This window comes from Gobius niger (genome assembly GCF_951799975.1).
Source record: "Gobius niger genome assembly, chromosome: 21".
Classification (NCBI taxonomy): domain Eukaryota; kingdom Metazoa; phylum Chordata; class Actinopteri; order Gobiiformes; family Gobiidae; genus Gobius; species Gobius niger.
Genome location: NC_136872.1, coordinates 19,720,459 through 19,745,233, shown reverse-complemented (window position 1 = coordinate 19,745,233; position 24,775 = coordinate 19,720,459). Strand labels below are relative to the sequence as shown.

General features: G+C 41.5%; 1 protein-coding gene across 1 annotated transcript in view; it reads left to right on the top strand.

Moving 5' to 3' along the window:
* LOC306980488 (H(+)/Cl(-) exchange transporter 5-like) overlaps positions 1 to 24,477 on the top strand; it is a 75,420-nt gene extending 50,943 nt beyond the window's left edge. The window contains exons 12-16 of the mRNA XM_079579894.1: positions 9,885 to 10,027; positions 10,153 to 10,302; positions 12,561 to 12,666; positions 14,493 to 14,709; positions 24,284 to 24,477. Coding sequence (XP_079436020.1) covers positions 9,885 to 10,027; positions 10,153 to 10,302; positions 12,561 to 12,666; positions 14,493 to 14,709; positions 24,284 to 24,374 — 707 coding nt within the window. The 3' untranslated portion in view covers positions 24,375 to 24,477. The remainder of the gene's footprint in view (positions 1 to 9,884; positions 10,028 to 10,152; positions 10,303 to 12,560; positions 12,667 to 14,492; positions 14,710 to 24,283) is intronic.
* The last annotated feature ends 298 nt before the right edge of the window (positions 24,478 to 24,775 follow it).

The following is a 24,775-nucleotide window of genomic DNA, read 5'->3' as shown; positions in this document are numbered from 1 at the left end:
GGCAGCATCAGAAAATCAATATAAAAATGAGCCAGTCTTTTAGAAATAGATCCCAATGACTCAGTTAAAGGGATATTGTTAGTTTTTTTTTGACTTACTGACCGAACAAGGACAGGACTGACCAGAGCTGTTATCAGGAAGCCTATGATGACACTGGATGAAGTGCGGAGAGCTGCAGCTCCGGTATTAGTCGTTCACTGCACAAATCTGGCCTTTATGACTGAGTGGCATTTTTAAAAGAAAACCACAAGAATAATGGCTTCTCCTAGCCACCCTGCCGGAAAGGCCATATTTGTGCAGTGTCTGACTAATATTTGTTCTGTGGACAGTTTCCCCCACCTGAGCTGTAGCTCTCTGCAGTTCATCCAGGATCATCATAGGCTTCTTGGTAACAGCTGTGGTTGCAGTGATGCCAGACTCTATCCGTTCCTGGATGGTGTATTTAACTGTACTTTGAGAGATGTTCATGTTTTTTTAACTTAACCCAGCTCTATACGTCTCCGTAACTTTATCCCGGACCTGTCTGGTGTGTTCTTGGACTTCATGATGCTTCACAATAGTCTCTAACAGACCTCTGAGACCATCACAGAGCAGCTGTATTTGAACTGACATTAGATTTCACACAGGTAGAGTCTATTGGGTCAACATGTGATCATTCAGAAATCTTCATTCAACTTCTGAAGGCAATTGGTTGCACTAAAAGGAAAGGGGGCCTATACTTTTGCACATCACACTTTTCAGTTTTTTATTTATTTAAAAAAAAATCTAAATCCTGTATAAATTTCATTTCCCTTCACGACTGTGGGTCACTTAGTGTGTCTTAATAATAATATATTTATGTTTAAGGTCCAGAGTATGGCAAAATGTCAAAAAGTTAAAGGGGTGCCCATACTTTTGCATACCACTGTATCCCCACGTATATCCAATAAAAACGTCCTGGGACACCATTTGAACTTGTTTTCTTGGCAAGTTGACTCTGTGGTGGACCAATTTTCTTCCTTACCCAAAGACCAGGGGCCGAACCTTTTTAGGGCACCTTAAAGAACAACTAACCCCAAAATCAACTTTTTTTTCTAGCTAAGTTGTATAAATGGGTATCTTATAGTGTTGTCTACATGTATCTGTCACTATTTTAACAATTTAGTGCATATTTGTTGAAATCCTGTCTTTGTGTCCAAAACCGTCTGTGTGGCGCCATCTGCACCTTATCGAGTGCATTACATGCTTTACTGTTGGTTTCCTTCGTGATTAGCTCTGAGCGGGGCGCTTACGTCAGCAGGAGGGCGCCGACGTCAGCGGCCTCTCTTCTGTGGAGTATAAAAGCAGCCCACTCCGCACACGCCCCCGTAGCGAGTTGGAGTTTGGAATAGCGAGTGTCTTTATATCGATTTTCAGGTTTGCGATTTATTAGCGTAGCTTTTAGTTAGATTTATTACATAGCTTTTAGTTAGATTTATTAGCATAGCTTTTAGTTAGATTTATTAGTTTGTCGTAGTTTAGATAGTTATTAGATTTAGTTGTAGTTTAGTCTTAGTGAGAGATTAGTAGCATTTAGCATAAGAATTAGCTGGGTTAGCTGTATTTAGTGTTCTGTATTGTGTAATATTAGGTGTAGTGTTGTAGTCTTGTTTGTTAGGATGGGGAGAAAGTGTAGTGTTGTAGGTTGTCATAGTTCTGTAGGTTTACATTACTTTCCTCAGGACTTAGAAATTAGGCGCCAGTGGCTGCGCGCAATTGGCCTGGGGGAAAACTGCGAACTCCCGCCTCGTGCTGGAGTTTGCAACCAACATTTTGCTTGCGATTCCTTCGCCAACTCCTTGGAGTTTGAGCTGGGCTACAGTAAGGTTCTTCGTTTGAAGAATGAGGCAGTCCCCACCCTTGCTCTTCCACGACTGAGCCCACCGACACTGCTGCCCCGCCAGCAGGACGATTTCAGGCGCCAATCTGAGGTGAGTGAGAATAACAACAACCTAAAACTGCTACTAATGTCATGTAAGTAGAATTTCGATAGTGCACGTTGAAATAGATTGTAGTAGTGTCTCAAACAATGCGGGATCTGGCGTGTAAATAAACTATGCACTGGGTGAGGCTTGTGGCTGCGTGTGCTCCAAGCGGTGCGCCCCGCACTCGTTCACTTGACTTGGGCAGAGGAACAGCAGTCTGCATCCATCAGCTGTCTGGCAACTCTCTAACCCCGCTCAAACAGAGAGCTATGAACCGCATGAGACGGTGAGCTGACAGTTACACCGCTGTATATTATGACATGTGAACTTTTATAGCCTTTTGTAGCTAGCGGGAGTGGCTAATGCATCAGTCTGCACAACAAAGTTACGCTGAGACCGCGCGTAATTGTGCTTGAGACTGAGCACCAAACTAGTCTACATTTTCGCGATGACAGTAGCTTTCATATTTGACAACAGCTGCGCAAAACGTGAGTGCATCTACAAGCTAACCTATAAAGCTAACGGATAGCTATCATCTAATGTGTGGCTAAACTGACCGGGCAGGTGCCCGTGGCTCCGCGCGCGCTCGTGTGATATGTGATCGTGGTCAGTGAGGGGCGAGAGGGCTGACCACTCCAGGTGGACCGTATGGTTATTGGGTGCTCTGGTGCTGGGATCCATATGTTGGCTTACGTTCACTAATCTGCATTAGACAACAATTAAATGCACTAAGGAAATGTAACACATTACCCTTCTTCTGTAGTGTACATTTTAAAAATAATATGTATTTTTACGTTTTCAGCCAGTGACCAGAGAATTTGGCTGCCAGACTGATCCAGTCATTGTAAGGCATGCAAGTGTCCAGGCCAATGTGAAGCCGAGCAGGCGAAGCAAAGGTGATATCTCTTTTTATTGTTTATACAGTCATTTTATTTCTAAAAACACTCTGTTTTGTGTAAATGATAATTACGGCCATTTTTAACATGTTTGTTTATTTTGTTTGTGTTTTGTACAGCTACTCAAGCCCGGACCGCTTACACAAGCGTCGGTTGTGGTACTGAGGACCTGATGGAAATCCCTCTTCCTGACAGTCCCAGAGCAGCCTCTACACCTTTAAAAAGGAGAAGGTGTGAGGTGTCAGCGTCTGACCCCAGCTTCCACATCGATGACAGTGCCAGCACTGTGAACTGTTCAAGGTACAAAGGAAATCTAGCTTTTTAATAGAAAAAATATATACAGCTTCCTGTTTTTTTGAGGGATGAAATATCCTTTATTTTATATAGCATTCCCACTGAAGTCCCTCCACACAAGGACAAAAAATATATTGTTCACGAGGACCAACTGCTGGAGCTGTTCAGGCGCTGTCCTGTCTGCACTGGTCGCTGTGCTGTGGACACCATCACAGTCGGCACACTGCTTCGGGTCAGTCAACAGTGTCCTCGCTGTGAGTTCTCCAGTCAGTGGTCCAGTCAGCCCATGGTGAACAACATCCCAGCTGGAAACCTACAGCTCTGTGCTGCTGTGCTGTTCACCGGCTCATCGTTTAGTCAGATTTCAAAGGTACAGCACAAATTATTTTGTTTGGATTTTGTTTCCATCTATTATCAGTTGATAACCTATTTTTTCCTTTTATAGTTCTTGAGGGCCTTCAATATTCAGGGACTGTCAGAGCAGTGCTTCTACAGGCATCAGGCAAAGCTCCTCATCCCTACGGTCAACTGGCAGTGGAAGTTGGAGCAGGAGGACCTCATCAGGGAGGCTCTTGAAAGCGGCTCTGTGTCACTGGGCGGGGACATGCGGGCAGATTCACCTGGTAAATACATTTCATTAACATTTATCAGAAGTAAAAGTCAGCTAACGTACAACTTGCATTCGTGTAGGACATTCGGCCAAATATGGCAGTTACACCATGATGAATCTCAGTAATAACAAAGTCATTGACATCCAGCTAGTCCAGGTAATGGAATTCAAGGAATGTTTCAATATGTAATTTGGGATCACTCTGTGCATTTCAGCACCTAATTTATTTTTTGTCTTATTAGAGCAATGAGGTTGGAAACAGCGTGCGCATGGAGAAGGAGGGCTTTGTGCGGAGTCTGACTATGCTGGAAGAGAGGGGTGTCAATGTGGAGGCCATTGTGACGGACCGACACACCGGCGTGCAAAAGTTTTTAAGGGAGGAAAAGAAGGAAATCAGGCACTACTTTGACCCATGGCACATGGGAAAGGGTATGCATTTGGGGAATGCTGTGTAATATTATGGTTATTCTGCATTTAGTAAATATGTATTTTAAACTCTAGGAATTGGGAAAAAAATTGATGAGCTCGCAAAGAGAAAGAGCACCCAGGACGCTGGCCAGTGGAGAAAAAGCGTGGTAAATCACCTCTATTGGGCAGCTTCGACTTCCACCTCGGGACAGGAGGCTGTCGCTAAGTGGACGTCTGTGGCCAACCACATGCAGAATGTGCACACGCACGACAATGCCCTGTTCCCTCGGTGCCTACACGGGCCTCTGGTTGGGGAAGGGTCAAGAGTGTGGCTCAAACCAAGTAAGTTTTGCATTTGTTATCAGTAATACTGGCCCTCTACTCATTGTATTTTATGTACATTTCAAAAATGTAAGGTTGGCATTGTCATTCGAAACAAAAATTGCTTTACAATTATGTCATGGTAATTTACTCTGTAGGCACAGCAGCATGTGAGAGGCTCAGTGACATTGTGTTGGCTCCACGCTTTGTGAAGGATGTGGAGAAAATCAGCCCGGTGTACCACACGTCAACCCTTGAGGCCTTCCACAGCCTGATAATTAGGTTCTCCCCCAAAAGTGCAGGCTTCTCCTTCAGAGGAATGTTAGCAAGGTAATACATACATACATTTAAAAAAAAAAAAATGTTGTGTGAATCTGTACCTAAAAATGTTGTAGGTTGCAAATTGCTGCCCTGCACTACAATGAAAATGCTACAAGGTCACATGCTACAACACTTGAAGGTGTACTGCGGTATGCGATAGTGTACCCAAAGTACAAACGTGGCGACTACACCGTGCGAGCCTTGAAGACCAGAGCTACCTCAGGTATGTCACATTAAAAACAACACAACCAATGCTTTTACAAAGACAAATGTTTTGTGCTTTGTTTACAGTCTATATTGACCAACTAATGGCCCTGCTGTTTGAAAGTGTGGTTGAGGATCCTCTCCCATACCAGGAGCACACAGACAAAGTACCTGTGCCTGAACCACTCTGTGCCCAGTATGAGAGGCCAGACAAGCAGGAGGCTGTGAGCAGGCACAGGTCCAGATTTTTCAAGAGGACATAAGGTGAGCATGTTAAGTTTTGGCTTGATAATTTTGTGTGGCAAATATATTACGTAGATTACATAGCTAGTTTATAATGCTAGACTATAGTGCTAGTTTAGCAAATGTAGAATAAGTAAGGATTAAACAACAAGAAGCTGTGTATTACACAGGTTTACTGCACAACGCAGAGTCAGTTTTTTCAGATGATTTATCTAAAGCGACTTCCACAACAATAGTAGCTTAATTTTTAATCATTACTGTGGAAATTGCTGCAGTGGAGTGATATAGAAGATGATTTTCAGACGAACTGTGCGATTACAGGGAAATAATGCACCAGTTACCATTAGAATTCTCAGATGATTATGGATTGACTGTGGAATATGCATTATTATATTTTCAGACTGGCCTGGCAGTATGGAACAAAATCTTTTCAGAATGCAGACTGTGTTGCCTGAGAGCAGTGGCTAACCATGAACCAAAGTCCAGTGGATGAAAAAAGCCCGTGTATGAGTGGTTTTCTGGATTTTCCAGCTTGAGGTGTGTGCAAGACAGGACTGGCCACTCATTTGAACTGTCATAAGTACCTGTAGGTGAGCACATCACAATATTGCTCAACTCGCATTAAAATTCTAACAAATGTAGCATAGGAGTATTGTATTTTACACCAGTAAGTGGGAGAATCGTTTTTAGTGTTGACCAATAAATGCATTTGTTGACACCTATCATTTTGTTTATATTACTATTTCCCCAAGTGGTTTATATTTCTTCTCATTGAAAACAGTTTTTTGCCTTATTGAGGACTATATTTTACATGTAAATTAGAATGATGCTAACACATCTTGCACGCAAAAATGTATGCTGAGTTGTAACAGACTTTTCTTGTCCATGCAGAGTCAGAGGTGGAGAAAGAGGTGGAGAAAATGCATGCAAACCATTCTTCATGTCCACTGTATGTATCGGATCACACGGTGATGCATTTGATCAGTATATTGATGACAGACTTCCCTTTTAAAGTAATTCATGTCTTTGTGTGTTTTTTAATTTTTTTTATAGCATTTCAATTCACATTTTCAGACGACCTCTCTATCGGGCAAAGAAAGAATGTTTCTGGAAATGGAGGCACATTGGACAAGGACAGTCGCCAACCACATATAGAACGATGGGAGTAAACATGGCAATATGAAGAATTCTATAAGCTGACATGCCACTGGACAACATAGTAGATGAAATCAATGTTCCATGCAAGATTTAATTGTAGACACTGATCAGCAATCCAAGAACAAAATGAAGCCTTTAGCTGTTTCTGTCAGATATTTCACAGGATGGTTTGGTGAGGTAGAACCAGCACCACTTTGTCTCTAGAAGCTGAAAACTTAATGGTGCATGTGTAATTATTTTAGTTGGTATTGCTGGGTTGCAGGTTCTAAAATGTGATGTCACACTCCCCAGTGGGGAGGCAGGAGCCAGTTTTTCATATTAACTGCATTACACTTTCACAAGTTGCAGCCAAAAAAATAAATGTATGAATTACAAAAATGATCACTAATTTCAGTCACTGGGTCCATTATCTTTCTTATACAAGACCAAACATTTCCTCAAAAATGAAATAATTGTACCTCTATATAACATTATAGGCCTTTAGAACACTAACCTGCAACCCAACAACTGTATAGCCATAAGAAGTCAACTTTGTCTCCCGTGCATTGAGAAGACCTGCATGTATGCATGCAGCATACTGTACATGAGCTACTGCTACTTGGTTAATTTAAGCCATCCTGTAGCTCAACTGTGGATGCAAGAATTCAGCTTTACTGCTATGTTTTTAATGCCTTTTCCCCTCAAAACTGTAATTATATCAATCTAAAAGGCGTATCAAAGTTTGATGGATGATCGAGCCACATTTAAAAATTCAGTTCAGTGTGTTCTAGTTCTGATTCCATAAATTAAGTATTAAACAGTCAAGTTCGATATTGTATGGCAAGTATTAATTTAAATTGTATTTGTTCAATTTGTTTATTGCACACATCTAGGTAGACTAAGTGAATAGAGTACCACATGCAGCTTGATCCTCAAATGAAATATAAACTGTCATTATTGATTGATTGATATTGTCGTAGTAAGATTAACAAAAGAAAAATTGCATTGGGTAATTGCAATGTTGTAAAAGCCAGGAAGTACAAAATTAAGTAAGAAAACTTACCAAAAAAATAAGATCTATCATTTTCACTATTTCAACTAAATAAGCATACGTGTAAAGACTTTATTATAGCCTTTACTCATCATTTAGTGGTAGTTCAGTGCGTGTGTTACATTGGTTAAACCTGTAATTCACTAAATGTAGTAATAGAAATGACTTTGTGGACCCAAGAGCCTAATGTTACAGACCCTTAGTTAAGCCTTTAGATAAACATGGATGATTTATCTGCTTTATCTTCAATGACCAACCGAAAACTATTTCTAGGACAGTGTTCTTGCACAATATTTTTTTTTTTATGTGACATGTTTTGTGCACTTTGCTGTGAGAGAAATAAAATAAAGCTTTGTAATACATATAATCAAGTCTCTATACCTCACACATTCTCTGCTTGGGACACTGAGATACATCTGCAATGTTTATGTAGACCACAGTGAAAAGTCTACATCTAAAATAGATCGGTAGATTCTGAAAGTAGCCAGGACAGTTACGTTTGGTCCCTTAGCTGCGATGCTAACATCGATCTTGCTCAATGCTAAGCCGTTAGCTTTGTAAATGACAGCGGAATCACTAATAAAATAACCCCGCGCCTCAGAGCAGTCTCGGGTACAAGGCCGCTGTCTGCCACGATGCCTGTCCTGTGTAAAGAGAGCTGTAGAGCTGTCTCACCATGTTGCTAAATAAGTTAGCTCGCTGTGCTCGAACTTTGTTTACGAGGAGCGTTGCGAGTGCATCGTTAGTCAAATGACTCAGGCCTGTCAATCAGACCCCGAAACCCCTCCCACCCCTCACCCCTCCCGCGTGCCCCTTAGTCCTCCAGGCAACGCCCCTTTTCTGTTGAGATTTTCAAATCTGACACTCTCAGACTGAGCCTCTGGAAGGGGGGGTTAGATACCCTTTAAGAGGTATTTGATCTCTGATTTTTGTTTTAAAAATGGCTCAAAACCATCTTGGGAGGCCAGAGGTTTTATGGTGGAGGGCTGGAGTTTGCCCTCGGGCCTGACGTTCCCTACCCCTGTTTATAGAACATCTCACAGCTTTATAATGACATAGAAATAACAGGTCTTGAACCCATTGTATCCAGACCATTGTGTTAACTCAGTTCTCTTCAGTTTCTCGCATCGTTCTTCCTTCACACAAAGTGAACCTTGGGAGTCCTTCTGTAAACCCGTCTCTGCTTACACGAAGTCTGTGGAGTGGAGGATGATCACTTTATGTGTTCATCGTGAAACCGTTGACCTAAGCTTTCCATTTGAGCATCAGGGAAAATACGCTCTGATAAAAACATGTCACTGTGAGTTTATTGAGCGTTATGTGTCTGCGCAGCTGTCGAGAGTCATCAGACAAAAGCTGGATTTGTGTAAACAATATAGCAAAACGTTTTTGCACAGTCAGTGAAAATTAAAGCAGTGGAGTTTTTGAGACATTCAAGTAATAAGAAACTGACGTGATTAAAGGAAAGGAACATTGTTTTGGCCAACCATAGAACGATGATTATTTACGTAATAGGGAGCAGAGTTTGTCTTGAGGTTAAAGGTTAACATGGCGACAATACATTTAACAGTATATTGATGGCAAAACAATTTAATTTAACTTGTAGCACTAGAAAGGCTTCTGGTGAGAGGGTCATCAGTGAAAAACAGAAACTTTTGAAACAGTTGGTCCTGGAGCGTTATAGAGGCCACTGAGATGGAAAGTAAAGGCGCCTTTAATTCGCAGAAACAGCCTTATCTGTGAGTTTACCCAAATTCTTTCTTTCTTCCTTCTTTATTTCTTCCTTTTTTCTTCCTTTCTTCCTTCTTTCCTTCCTTAATTCCTTCTTTCCTTCCTTCCTTCCTTCCTTCCTTCCTTAATTCCTTCCTTTCTTCCTTCCTTCCTTAATTCCTTCCTTTCTTCCTTCTTTCCTTGCTTATTTCCTTCCTTCCTTCCTTCTTTCCTTCCTTCCTTCCTTCCTTCCTTCCTTCCTTCCTTTCTTCCTTCTTTCCTTGCTTCTTTCCTTCCTTCTTCCTTCCTTCTTTCTTCCTTCCTTAATTCCTTCCTTCCTTCTTTCCTTGCTTCTTTCCTTCCTTCTTTCTTCCTTCCTTCCTTCCTTCCTTATTTCCTTCCTTCCTTAATTCCTTCTTTCTTTCCTTCCTTCCTTCCTTGCTTATTTCCTTCCTTCCTTCCTTCCTTCCTTAATTCCTTCCTTAATTCCTTCCTTCCTTCTTTCCTTGCTTCTTTCCTTCCTTCTTCCTTCTTTCTTCCTTCCTTCCTTCCTTGCTTCCAAGTTCACAGAACAAAGCAATTTTCAACAAAAGGCACCAAATTTACAAAATGCTTCTTAATTGTCATCTTACATCAGCAAAACAATTTTAAACGTAGATGTCCGTCTTGCATGAAATTTAGGCAAATATAAGAAATGATATAGATACAGATATAGAAGTGATGACTAAGTGTCCCGTCTGTGGCAGGTGGAGTGACCCGCATGACGGTGTCTCTGGTCGTCATCATGTTCGAGCTGACCGGCGGGCTGGAGTACATCGTGCCCCTCATGGCCGCCACCATGACCAGTAAATGGGTGGCGGACGCATTCGGGAGAGAGGGCATTTACGAGGTCAGTATTCCTCATCAGGAGAAGGTCTGTGAGGTGTTCACTGCCCCCTCGAGGTGTTCACTGCCCCCTCGAGGTGTTCACTGCCCCCTCGAGGTGTTCACTGCCCCCTCTGGTTCTCTCTCCAGGCGCACATCAGGCTGAATGGATACCCCTTCCTGGAGCCGAAGGAGGAGTTTGAGCACAGCAGCCTGGCCGTGGACGTGATGCGGCCCAGGAGGTCGGACCCGCCCCTGGCCGTGCTGACCCAGGACGGCATGACTGTGGGGGAGGTGGAGGTAAAGCAACAAGGATTTACTTTTATCACAGGACGCCACATGTCAGAGCTTTTGTTTGATTTTTTTTTATTGCAATTCTGTTGTGCAGGCATGATACATGATGAGAATGGTGTTGTTAAAAAATATCTGAGTTTACACAAACTGATTCTTTCCTTCTTTACTTCTTTCTTTGCTTCTTTCTTTCTTTCCTTCCTTCTTTCGTTCTTTCTTTCTTTCTTTCTTTCTTTCTATCTCCTTCCTTTACATCTCCTTCCTTTACTTCTTCCTTTCCTTCTTTCTTTCTTTCCCTTTCCTTCTATCCTTCTGTCCGTCTGTCTTTCTTCTTCCTTTTACTTCCTTCTTTACTTCTGTCTTTCATACTTCTTTATTTACTTCCTTCTTTGCTTCTTTCTTTACTTCTTTCTTACTTCTTTATTTACTTCTTTCTTCCTTCTTCCTTTACTTCTTCCTTTACTTCTTTCTTTCTTTCTTTCTTTCCCTTTCCTTCTATCTTTCTGTGTCTGTCTGTCTGTCTTCTTTCTTTACTTCCTTCTTTCTTTACTTCTTTCTTTACTTCCTTCTTTACTTCTTTCTTTACTTCCTTCTTTACTTCCTTCTTTACTTCCTTCTTCCTTCTTCACTACATTGTTGTGGATGCCACCATACCACCATACCACCTTTTCCAGTTTGGCTTTAACCAAATCTAAAAGCATCTTGAGAGTCAAAAGTGCGCCGGAAACACGGATGAAAATACAACACAAAAAGAGACCAAAGAGCTGGAAAAAAAATGTGACAAAAATGTAACAAAGAAGCGACAAAAACACAGTAAAAAAAAAATGACAAAAAAGGGGCAAAAAGCGATGAAGAAAGCAACAAAAAACCTATGAAAACCAGACAAAAACGTGACATAAACTCAGGTTTTTTGTAGGTCTTAGCTTTCAAATGAGGCGTTACTCTGGCCGAGAGGCTGTGCACTCCAGTCGAGGAGCTTTTAGATTTTTAGATCATCCCCCACACTCTCCACTTCACCTTCAAAACCCATCTTTTCAACAAAAACTGAGTAGCTTGAAAATCACTTTACAATGTTTTTGTATTAATATGGCTCCATCCATCATAATCACATAATAATGGTTGCAATGGGGAAATCAGCCATTATCTGTAATTACTGGCTAATGAGTCAATGATTTACAAATATAAACCACTATAATATACAGTTGCTTGATGTTTGTGTTGGCTCCCAGTCGTCCGTACTTGGAAGAACTATGGAGTTGTGACAGAGTTGGACACACAGTACTAATTAGGATTTTGCAAGTATTCCCCCTCTCCTCCTTTGCCACTTTGAACTGTAAAGCATTACTTTACTGCCATGAAGGATGTGTAATCCATGTTTAAAAGTTTCACATTGGCTCACACTTAGAAACATGAGTGGATGAAGCATAAAGTAACAATGCGATCCCCATTAAAACGCCGTTAGCGGTTAGCGGTTAGCAACAACCTCACATGGAACTTTCCAAACCCTGTATTTCCAGACGTTAAAACATTCACAAAATCTTTCAAAACTGGGGAATCCCAACACGGCTCCTTCACCTCAAACAACATGGAGTCCACCGTACGCACAGTCCTCGAGTCTCTTCCCTCAACGTCACAGAGTGCAGAAAAATAAAGAAGCGGCGGAAGCTAAAGCGTCGCTAATCCGTTTCCTATGGACCGCTCTGTGAAGTCCACAACAATCCGGCCAAACCATCCGTCACCCCGAGGCAGCTCCAAGTTCGGCTGAGGCTGGGAGGCTCATCGCGGTGGCCTCCGAGGCGATATCTAGATGTGGGTGTGATTCATGGGTTTCGGCGATTTACGAGAGGACGTTCTTCATGGCGCCCGTCGAAATTGACAGGCAGTTATTGATTTGTGGATTTTGTGTGTGTAGATTGATCGTCGAGCGGCTGGGAAATGGTTTATTGTCGAAATCCATAAAGACGCGTTTTGTAATATATTGATGTAATAAACAGTTCGAGATCTGTGGTCTCGTTTTCCTACAGATTTTTATGCTTAAATAAACCTATAAAACTAAAATGATCGTCAAAAGTCAGTCATTTTAACAGACCCAGGTGCTTTTTTAGTAGATATTAGACGAGATGTTGCCTGGGGAAGGTTCACAACAAACAAATTGGCCACACGACCCACTTTTGGGTTCATACTAAACAGCCAAACTGCAAATGTCATGTATAAATTAGACAGATGTAGATTTTTCATTGTGCTCTTTGTCATTTTTTCTTCTCCAGGCGCTGGTGGAGAGCACTCACTTCAGCGGGTTCCCAGTCGTCGTGTCGCCGGAGTCTCAGAGACTGGTGGGGTTTGTGTTCAGAAGAGACCTGCTCATATCGATCGGTGAGTCGACACACCAAAGTGTTGTTACTTTGCCCTTCAATGTTCCCATCTAGACCTAAAAAAATAATAATAATTCAAAAACTCGCTGACTCTGGCAAAAACACATCAGTGTCTCCTCCCATAAACCAAAACATTGAAGATGGCGGCTGCGACACAGCGATCTTTTTACGAGTACCCTTTCTTCTGTTTTAAATGAGCTGGACTTGTCCTTAAAGGGATATTTCAGGATTTTTGACATAGGGCCTCATTTCCTAGTCATCCAGAGGTATTTGAAGAGTTTCGTGGCGCTAGGCTAGTGCAAGGCTAGCGCATTTCTATGGTATCAGCTAGCCTGCATTAAAAACAGTCTGACCCGCTCCACAGTGCACCTGAGGCAAATCATCAAATTTTGCATTTAAAAGACCTTATATTTTAGCAGCATCAGCTTCGTGGTTGTATAAGCTACGCATTGGCGGAGTGATCTGCTAGAAAATAGTCCCTCAAAATGCGGTCATTCATGTGATGCAAGGTCAGTTATATTCCAAACATTATTCTATCGATACAGACATTTATATGGTTAGTCTGGTGTTATAAGTGATTTCCCTCAGGTGCTCTGTGGAGCGGGGCAGGCTGTTTTTAATGCAGGCTAGCTGATACCATAGAAATGCACTAGTCTAGCGTCACAAAACTCTTCAAATATAAAAACTACATGATTTAAAAAAATATATATATCACCAGAAATCAGCAACACTCTGGATAACTAGGAGGCCCTATGTCAAAAATCCTGAAATGTCCCTTTAAAGCCCCTGCTCTCAGGGCTTTCATCGGAACATTTACTCATTTACTGTAACTGCAGCTTCTATATTAAGCTCGTGCATGACGGCACTTTGGACCCGATTTAACATCTTTCTGAGTGACAGTGCAGGATTTTAGAGGCAGTTGTGGTGAACAGGTCTGAGCTCATTCTACACATTAGGACATGGCTGGAACATGTAGGGGAGGAAAATACATAATTTTAACATTTCTAAACTCCATATAGTCCCTTTAAGAGTTTTGTTTAAAAAGAATGTGTCAGGTGAATAAAGAAGTCTATTTACATGTGGCAGCAAGAACAGGAGGAAGATCATTGACAAAGGTTCAACAGTAAAAGCTGCAAAAATCAAGACACTCATTTTATTAAAACTATTTACAATGTACAATCAACATTATTGTGAAAATTATTCTAGCGCATTTCAAAGATGCTTTTCAAGAAAGTACGTTTGTAGCCAAAGCTGCCCTGGGGTAGACTGACGAAAGTGAAGCTGCGCTTCTGCACCTCCAGATCCTTCCAACATCACATCTCCTTGTAATAAATGTCTTCAAGCATCTGTGAAGAAAAACAGAGAGAAAAATAACTTATTTTGATTTTAAGTAATTTATAGTGTTTTGTTTATTTTAAAGTATGTTCTTAACCATTTGAGCCGCTGACAGTTCGGACGCACAATCTGTCTATTAATTTTAATGGGACTTCAACCTCCTTTGTGTCATCTTCTGCCGATTATTACTTTGCAGGTTTGTCATCTGCATCTGCTCTAGCTTCGGATTTTGGGAATGGGAACTAGCAACTTGCAAATGTTTTTAGTTTTAGTTATCAGCTTTGCCCAAGATCCAGATCGTCCAAGACAAACACATACATTTTCAAGGCCAAAAACCTGTGACAATTATGTTCTTGCCTTTCTGAATTATGAGCGCATTCCTTCCTCGATGCTGAATAAGATTAAAACAGTCTTGTGCTTTCTTTCTTCTACTCGCTCAAATTTGAAAACCTGGTATGTTTCTTTTTATTAAAATGGCTTCTCTTTTCCCAGACAATGCCCGAAAGCGTCAGGAGGGCGTGGTCAGCGCGTCCCAGGTCGTCTTCACCGAGCACGCTCCGTCGCAGCCGCCCGACGCCCCGCCCCCTCTGCGTCTGCGCGGCATCATGGACCTGAGCCCCTTCACGGTCACGGACCACACGCCCATGGACATCACCGTGGACATCTTCAGGAAGCTCGGGCTGCGGCAGTGCCTCGTCACGCACAACGGGTAACTTTTTTTATCAATGAAGTATCATTTTTTGTTATCAGTTTTCAAATAAAGGCCATATATTAATAAACTGTAATGGAAAAACATTAAACAAGAATAACTGGACTTTCAACTCTACATTAATATGAACAACTTGGCCACTGACTGCAATAGGGGTGGGAACCTCTGGTTGTCTCACAATACGAGACTACTATACTTTTACTACTACTAGGACACGGTTCCTACTACTTTATATGCTATTTTTTTGAAACATGCAGCAATTTTTAACCTTTATTTTGATATACTATATTATTCATCATATACATTTGTTTCTATGTGCTTTGAACCCCTTCTTCCTAAATAAACAACTGATCCCGGACATAAAGGAGAAACCACAGTCCTATTTCATAAGGAATAAATCAACCCCAAATTAATCTTATGTACAATAATATAACCTATCTTTAATTAATATTCATGACGCCATCAAACGTATTGATATCGGAATAAAAAGTATTGTCTCGTAAAATATAACTGATATTATTTCATGAGGCTACTTTAGGTGATCCAATCATACAGTAGTTTCTGTCTAAGCATTGATTAGTTGACATTAGCATTAGCATGCTGCCACTAGCTTTAGCATGCTGTTGCTAGCCGCGGCATTTTGCACAGCGATAAAAAATACAATTGCAGAGTTAAATCTAACTCAGCGATTGAATTCTCCAGGTTTTTAGCTTCAAAATGACATACAGCATGACCACATAGATTTAATTTGTGAAAGTTGTGTTTTAAAGCGGTGAGAGCCAAAAGTGGTATCGGTTCGGTATCGGATATTTGTAGCCGACACCCGATATTGTATTTTTTTTTCTGGTTTCGGCTCTGATATGTCAGATCTTTAATTCAAAGTAGAAAATCCGTTTGAATTAGTGAAAAATGTTCTTCCTTGAACATGTACGTCTGCACAGCCTAACCTACTGTTCTGGAGGGTGCATTATTAGGCTTTTAAAATTGACAAAATAACTTTTTTAGAAATGAAGTGGAGTAGAAACTATTATATTTATCTTTCAAATAGAGTGGAGTAATATAATATTAATCATTTCTCAGCCAAAACTCTACTCAAGTACATTCATTTTGTTCCTGCTCTGCTAAAGCATGAATAAAAGTATCTCCAAATAAAATGACTACAGTCTAAAATTGCAGAGGATTTTAGCTGGATATTGATATTGATGCTTTAAAAAGTAAATCACGCTGTAACGACAAGTCGACATTTATGAATTTGCTAAACTGGAGATAATCTGCCAAAAAGGGAAACCGCTGTGGACGAAAATAAATGGTCATCCGGAATCTGTGTCCATTATGTTGAACAAATTACCTCCGCGCAGCCAAACGCGTCTCCGAAGCCCCATTCAGCGCTCACATCGGTCAGACTCCAGGCTTTAAAGCGCTACACAAACGTCAGCCGGTGTTTTATCTCTCACGGTTTTAATCAACAAAATCATTCTGTTATTGTCTGTTGTGTAAATGAAGAGTCGAGGCAGATGTGTCTGTTTTTTACGCTTTAAAGGGATATTTCAGGATTTTTGACATAGGGACTCATTTCCTAGTTATCCAGAGTGTTGTTGATTTCTGGTGATATATATATATTTTTAATTCATGCAGTCCTTGTATTTGAAGAGTTTCGTGGTGCTAGGCTAGTGCTAGGCTAGTGCATGTCTATGGTAACTAGTAGCCTGCATTAAAAACAGTCTGACCTAAGCACAGTGCACCTGAGGCAAATCACTTACAACACCAGACTAACCATATAAATGTCTGTGTTGACTCAATCATTTTTGAAATATAACCATTTTGCATTTAAAAGAACTTATATTTGAGCAGCGTTAGCTTTCTGGTTGTAGCTGTAGGATACCGGATCTACAGTAGTTTGTTTACCTGCGGCCGCATTACTACAAGTGGAATCCAGGAGCTTTCTGCAAATCAGATATGGCAACGTTTGGAGACGACCCCATGATTTTGAAGAGGTTTTTAAGTAAGGGATAATGTATAGAACGCTGGTCATTATCGGGAAAATAAATATATATGACGGCACTTCAGACCCGAAGGATTTTAGAGGCAGTTTGTGGTGAACAGGTCTGAGCTCGTTCTACACATTAGGACATTACTGGAACATGTGGGGGGAGGAAAATACTAGTCCCTTTAATGATTTCCGCGGCAAATAGTTCCCAAAACATTTCTTGCAACGTTTGGCTTGACTAGTAGCAGCAAGGCTAGCAGCGAGCCTAGATACTTAGCTGAAGGTGCAGTTGGAGAGGAGGTGGTGGTGAATCTCTGGGTAAGTTGAAAGTCGGACTCCTGTTAACTTCACGGGCGATTCCCCCAACTCCTCTCGCAGTGACGGTGACAGAGATAGTGTCGCTACTACTCTGTGCTGAGTGATATGAACGACCTGTGTTACAAGCACGAACTCCGTTGCCATTGGCAGCGGTCATTATTTTTTTCAGAGGTCCTCTATCAGAAAATAATGACCGGTCAAATCAATGGAACGTTCTACTTGCATTGTGAAGAGCCGTATAATAAAGCAGGCTACTAGTTACCATAGACATGCACTAGCCTAGCATTAGCCTAGCAACACTAAACTCTTCAAATAGTTGCCTGGCCTGCCAAACTACATGCTTTTTCATAGATATATTTCAAAGACATATGGTCTGAGAGCAGCATGATCTCAACAATTTCCCGGTGGGCGTGATTGACAGACGGCATCAACCAATCAGAGCAACACTAGATAAGTAAGCAGGAAGCCTTTCCAAAAACATCCTTATTTACCAACGCTGTTTCTTGCTCAGGTTTTAGGGATTCACATTTTTTTTCAAATGATTTAAAACAGACGAAAGAGCAGAAGAAAATATCGCATCACTCGCCACACACGCCATCTCTATTGTTTCGGGTCGAGTGTGGTGACGGCTTCCGCCTCTTGGGGGAATGAAGTCCCGCCTCTCAGTGCGTGATTGGACCGATGTGGGTAAAATCGTGAAATGATCGGCTGCGAGGAGCTGTCCAGACGGTTCTTCTTTTGAACAGAAAGGAGGAGTGTCTCAAATATAAGGCCTGCATGAATTTAAATATATATATATCTCTCCAGAAATCAGCAGCACTCTGGGTAACTAGGAAATGATCCTGAAAATCCTGAAATATCCCTTTAACCGAGCACATTTCCTCCAGTTTGGCTTTATTCCTTGAGATTTCATCAAACAGAGGAATGATGGGAAAAGTCATATAGCCAATATTAGCCAAAACTGCAGTAAAATATGTGTTTTTTGCTAAACTGTGTCATTATTTTCCAAGAAAGTTTGATATAACGCTTGTATGAATGGGATTTAATGCCTGTCAATGACATTTAAGTTTAAATACTGAAAAAGTATTGACAGTCAGTGAAATGTTCGGTTCAAAAGGCTTTAGGTTTTACTTCTTCCTGTATAAACGTCTGCTTTTACAATATAGTGAAGGACAAAACCTTTTCCACATCAGGACCTTATATTAAAAAAGCCTTTCAGGTGTTCAGTGGAGTTGCCAACATAAACGCACATTACAACCGTTTGGCGTTTAATCTCTCTGGTCTGAAACGCCACAGACTTCCTCCTCGTTTCGCGATAATATTTTTCTTCCTCGTCCGTAAGTTTCCCATCGGCTTCGAGCTTCCTCAAAGACACGGTTCCTTCCAACACCTCGTGAAGTTATCATCGCCCGAAGGAGCGGCGATAATTCAAAACATCGCTAAGAAATCTGGCGTCAGACGGATCCCGGGAGTTTATTTCATGTTTCCACTTTTTCAAACTGTTTTAAAAAGCCGCCTCTGAAGGTCACAGAAAAAACGGAGCCCAAACGCGAGCCCGGGAGCCGCTGACAGGTTTAAGTGCGGAGAACATTTGGTTCTGATGGACTGCGTTTGCGATGGAGTGGATCCACGTGTGAAGGGAACAATCTAGGAATTACAGAAGATATCTCAGTCAAATGTGTGGTTATTGATGAATTAGAATGCCAGACATCTTGCCTCAAGGTCCTTGGTTCGGTTCCCGGATTGTTCGCAGTTTGCATGTTTTCTCTGAGTCTGGACGGGTTTGCGAAAGATTCAGAAAAGTATTCGATATAAATATATGTTCAAAGTTAAAGTGTAATTCATTTATAGCTTCACAGCAGCAGAAATCCTCATGAAATGTCCGTTTCACAAATAATTCAATAACTACAGGGAACCGGGAGGCTGTGAGGCTGTGAGGCGTTCAAGGGCTGGAAATGAAACCTCTGCACTGTAAATTAAAGGAACAGGCCACCGTTTTTACATGCTGAGATATGCTCTTACCTGAGCTTAGACGAGTTGATACGTACCTGTCTGGTCTCTGTGTGAGCGCGTGAAGAGCATGGGCGCTTCTAACTTCACCCCCATTGGGAGCAATAGGAATACATTGGGAGAGGCCAAATGCTAACAACATCTTTGGTCATTTTGCGTGATTGAGGGCCAGACAGGTACGCATCAACTCGTCTAAGCCCAGGTAAGAACATATCTCAGTATGGAAAGCGGTGGCCTGTTCCTTTAAGTTCTAAATGGAAGTACTGCACCAGGATTCCACATCATCCGCCTGTTCGCTCCGCTCTGCTCCGCTCCTCGCCGCAACATCAATGTCCCAAAACAGCAACAATATAAATAATCATTTTTATACTCACTACTGCCACCTCAGGTCTTACGTGTAACTGCACCTTCTATATTAAGCTCGTGCATGACGGCACTTCAGACCCGAAGTAACTTTCTGAGTGACAGTGCAGGATTTTAGAGGCAGTTGTGGTGAACAGGTCTGGGCTCATTCTACAAATTAGGACATGGCTGGAACATGTAGTAGGGATGGGCGGATCGATACCACAGTATCGATATATCGATACCAAACGGCTACTTTTAAAGTATAGATATTGGGCAAAAAGTATTGATACTAATTTGCATATGTAAAATGAAGGCGTGGCAGCAATTTTAAGCATGAAAGGACGATTTACATCTTTGTTCTGGGCCAAAACAGTCCACAACAGCAGGGGATTGAACAAAGCCATATCATTCTGGTTTAGAGTCTGTTTGTCATTAAAGTAATCATTTTAGAATTTGTTTATGTATTTGATTTTACATTAGCATTGTTTAATTAACCAGTTAAAGTAATATAATTTTAATTTCCCTATTAATTATATAAAATTACCAGTTTTAGAAATGTATATTGATTGAAATACATTCACCCATATAAAAATGACCGGAAAAATTACCCCAAAAGTATCGGTATCGTATTGATTCCAAAAACTGTGGTATCGCCCATCCCTAACATGTAGGGGGCGGAAAATACTTTTAACATTTTTAAACGCCATATAGTCCCTTTTACCAATACTTAAACAGTGGGGAACAGGACAGTATTTCGCAGTTCCCATCTCTTTGAAGCTGCACTAGACCGACAAAACTGATCTAAAAGGATATTTTTCCTCTCATTTTTGCTGGTTTCTTGTTGCTCTTTTGTTGCTTTTTCTGGTGTTTTTGTCATAATTTTGTTGTTTTTTGTGGCTTTTTGTTGTACTTTCATCACATTCTTGTTGTGTGTTACTTTTCTTTGCTCTTTTATGGCTTTTATTGTCACTTTTTGATGTTTTTTGTTGTTGTCTTCATCCTCGTTTCCTACCAGGGGCGGGGGTTTACGAGGTTAAACTGACCTCTTGCGACAGGTCTAGTCATTCACAACTTATCCAACGCTAAACACGCCGTGACCAGTCGTGTTTTTAAACCCAGATCCCCAAAGTTCTCCCTGTGTGAACGTCCTAATTGCAAAGCGGGACTCTCCATTGTCTGCTCTCGCCTGTGTGGGACGGAGCGGCCGCTTCAGGCAGTCAGATCCATGACTGTTTGTCTTGATCACGGTGCGTTTAAAGACCCACTCATTGTCAGAGAATGCAGCGCTCGAGGGGCCTTCACAGATCTGCTCCTGCTGCACCTCTCACACTGTTAAATTTCATCGCCCGACGCGCTTTTCCCACGCTATCTTTAGTCTCTACCGGCTCAAGGTCGTCAAACGGGGAGAACCAAAGACCCGGATGACAATATTTTTGCCCCGGGAACTTTTGTCGGGCCTAATCTTCCACAAACAAGGCGTGTGGAGCAGATAGAAGCGCCACAATAATACCGTTTTACACTTGTTTTGGTCGCCCGCCTTGAAATTTCTCACTTTTGTTTTGCTGTTTGGACGATCGCTTTGACTAAGTGGGAGATTATCTGTTGTTGAAAGTCTTTCATGTGCGGAAAACAGTGAGTCGTAAAGCTCTTTCTGTGACTCGTAAAGGCAGAAGTTGGCTGTCGTAACTCATAACACTTTGTCGACAATAATTCAAGGGGTTTTCGGAGGTGTTTACCGGCAGCGCTCGTGTTGTTTTCTGTCTTTCCTCACTCGACGCTGATCAACACGGCGACGGGGGCTTTTCAATGGGATTCCTCTGCAAAAATATGTAGAAAACAAACGATATATCCTTGATTATCCACAGAACCACAGATACAACTCCCTTCATAGTGTCTTTGTTTGAACGTCCCTCACAAAATAAAGTCTTGAAATCAATCTTTTGCTTATTATTTTGTCTTCATTTTGTACAGACGCATATAAGTAACTACAAAAGCTAAAAGAGAGTCTGTATGATGGAGTTCTCCGGCTCAAACAATACATTGATTTATGAAACGGCAACAATGTATATAACAAGAGAAAAAACTTGAAAAAAATCAGGAAATCACTGGATGTTTTGTTTCAATACTGCATTTTCCAACCAAGAAAGTGTAAAACAGTGAAAACAAAGTGTTAAAAGAGGGGGTTTTATGCTTTTTTCAATCACATAGCACCAGTCTATATCACACTACAATGATGACGAAACCTTCTGCTGGTCTGTAAATGCAGTAAATTAGAATAACTGCCTTGTATAAAATTGCTCTCTCAAAATGGCTGTAGCGAATGGCTTGAAATAGGCCTCTGTCTCTTTAAGAACCTCTGAGCCTTTCCGACACGCCCCCTCCACACGCTGTCTGTGGCATCAGTGGGGAGGGGGTTCTGCTGAGGAGCAGTGGTTGGTTACTCGGCTGGTGACGAAAGCTCGGAGGCGTCTCCAGGAGGTGGGGGCGTTCCTAGGAGGACTCAGGCAAACCTATCCCTAAAATGGCCGCCATCAAAGTTTTTACAGATTACTCAAAAATACGTGAATGTGCCAAGGCAACACTTCAGGCATGTTTTTAATGAGGGAATGACATAATAACATGATGTAAAGCTTGAAAAAGTCGATTTTGCATAATACCCCCCCTCTAAGATTGTTACCAAATACCTGTGAAAAGCATTAATACCTGCTCTTTAAGCAAATCAACACTTGTCTCAATGGCAATCTTATTTCAAGTCAGTCCAAACCTGCTCAAAATCAACTTAAATTTTAAATGAATTCAAGCACATTTTAAAGGGATATTTCAGGATTTTTGACATAGGGCCTCATTTCCTAGTTATCCAGAGTGTTGCTGATTTCTGGAGATTATTATTTTGTAATTCATGCAGTTCTTATATTTGAAGAGTTTCGTGGTGCTAGGCTAGTGCATGTCTATGGTATCAGCTAGCCTGCATTAAAAACAGTCTGACCCGCTCCACAGTGCACCTGAGGCAAATCACTTATAACACCAGACTAACCATATAAATGTCTGTGTCGATATCTGACCTGCATCACATGAATGATCGCATTTTGAGAGACTATTTTTTTAGCAGATCACTCCACCGCTGCGTAGCTTATACCAGTGGTCCCCAACGTTTTTTGTCTTTCGTACCCCTTTGGCCTTTCAGTGGTCAACCGTGTACCCTCTACCTCAAGGGTGTTACAGTTTATTAAGAAAGTACTTACTTAAAAGTGGTATTTGTAAGAAAAAGGACAATGTTGCGGTCAAAAATAAGCCTACAATTCTCCCAAAGCAACACATTTTACTGAAAAATATGGCTTTTCCTATAAAAAAAAAAGTTACATCTTCCACTTTTTTCAATCTGAAATAGTTCCAAGTACCCCCTGCTTTGGGAAACACTGGCTTATACAACCACGAAGCTGATGCTGCTCAAATATAAGTTCTTTTAAATGCAAAATGCCCATCCATCCATTTTCTTCCGCTTTATCGCAGAGGCAGCCGTCTCAGCAGAGATGCCCAGACTTCCCGAAAATGCAAAATGGTTAGAATTACTCCATCGACACAGACATTTATATGGTTTGTCTGGTGTTATACGTGATTCGCCTCAGGTGCTCTGTGGAGCGGGTCAGACTGTTTTTAATGCAGGCTAGCTGATACCATAAAGCCCTTTTCCACCAAGCTGGTGCCGGTTCCAGTTTCAGAACCGGTTCTTTCGTTTTCCACTGAAAAAACGCTGGCTCTTGGTTCCAAAATCTGGTGCCGGTTGGGAACCAGTTAAAAGCTGGACCAAGAAACGAGCACCAGTGATGTCAGCGGCTGGGGGCGTGGCTCTCTCCTCCAACAAACAATCAATATTAGTTAGTTTGTGCTTAGAACTTCCTGGAGAAGCCAAAACAGTCTCTGTGGAGGAAACTAACTGTTGCTTTGCTTTATGCTCTTTAGCTAAAACAAGAGTTAGAAAGAAGAAATCAAAATGTTAACGGCTGCTGTGACAGGAACATAAACATATTTTTCTGTGTTTTATAACCAGAAGTGGCTGTAGTAAGATGTTGCTATCCATGTTTTATGTTGACTTCCCAAAGCGTTGCTATGGCAATAGGCACAGCTCTCATTTTGGTGGGAAACCAAGTCAGTATAGATACAGACGGCATCTCGTCATAGAAGGGGGCGTGGCCTCGCCGAGGGGGAAAATAGAATCTTTTGGGAAACACAATTTTTCACTCTTTTTAGCCATTTTCTGGTGGAATATGAACTTATTTATCACATACAAATAAAGTCAAGTCTAAATCGGGCCCATATGGATATTTTCTCACAGCTGATAGTTCAGTGGAAGTGAAAAAACGGCAGTTGTAGCTCGCGCTAGCTAGCCGTTAGCATTAGCCCGATGCTAACATGTAGCATCATGTTAGCATTCTCTGTTATTTATGTATGTATGGGCTGTTGAACCACTTTGCTCCTCCCCATGTCTTTGTATCTTTATTTAGTAGAAAACTGTATTCATAATTCAGCGTTTGTTAACGTAGTTTTTGAATAATAAGAGAAAGTTTAGATTTTTATCCAAATTGTTTCCCCCTTAACTGTTTTTTTTTAACATGACCATATATGGAAGATTCCAGAGATGCCGTCTGTATCTATGGAACCAACCCGGCACCAGAACCAGCCCAGAACCAGCACCTTGGTGGAAAAGCCCTTATAGAAATGCGTTTGCCTAGCACTAGCCTAGCGCCACGAAACTCTTCAAACATGAGAACTGCATGAATTACAAAAAAAAAATCAAGGAAATGAGGCCCTATGTCAAAAATCCTGAAATATCCCTTTGAACCATTGAGATAAGGCTGCAGTGAAAGCACCGCCTCTCATCAAAGTAACATCTTCCTCTCTCTGTGTCTCGTGCAGGCGGCTCCTCGGCATCATCACCAAGAAGGACATCCTCAAACACATGGCCCAGATCGCCAACAGGGACCCGGACTCCATCCTGTTCAACTAATCTCCAAAAACAAACCAAAGTTTACTGTCCGCGAGCCCGCCGTTTTGCACACTTTATTTGCCATTTGCGAACTGGAGAAATGACTCTCGACCAACAACGTGGCAACTCGATTGTGAGAAGATTTACACTCCGAACCCCTGGGAACGTGACCTCGGACCTGGCGTCGCGGGATGATGACGAGGGCGATATTTATGCGAGATTGGAAATACTGTGATACTGATGCCTTATGTTGGACGTTCACTGAGAGAAAGGGCTCGAAACGGGAAGAATCATGTCACGTTTGTTAATTTATGTCAATGTATAAAATGTTAAGTAAATTATTTCACTAAATCAAAGGTGTCTGTCTGAATGTTACTGCAGTTGTTTTGTGCTGTGCGATTCTGCTCATCTTTTACACTGTG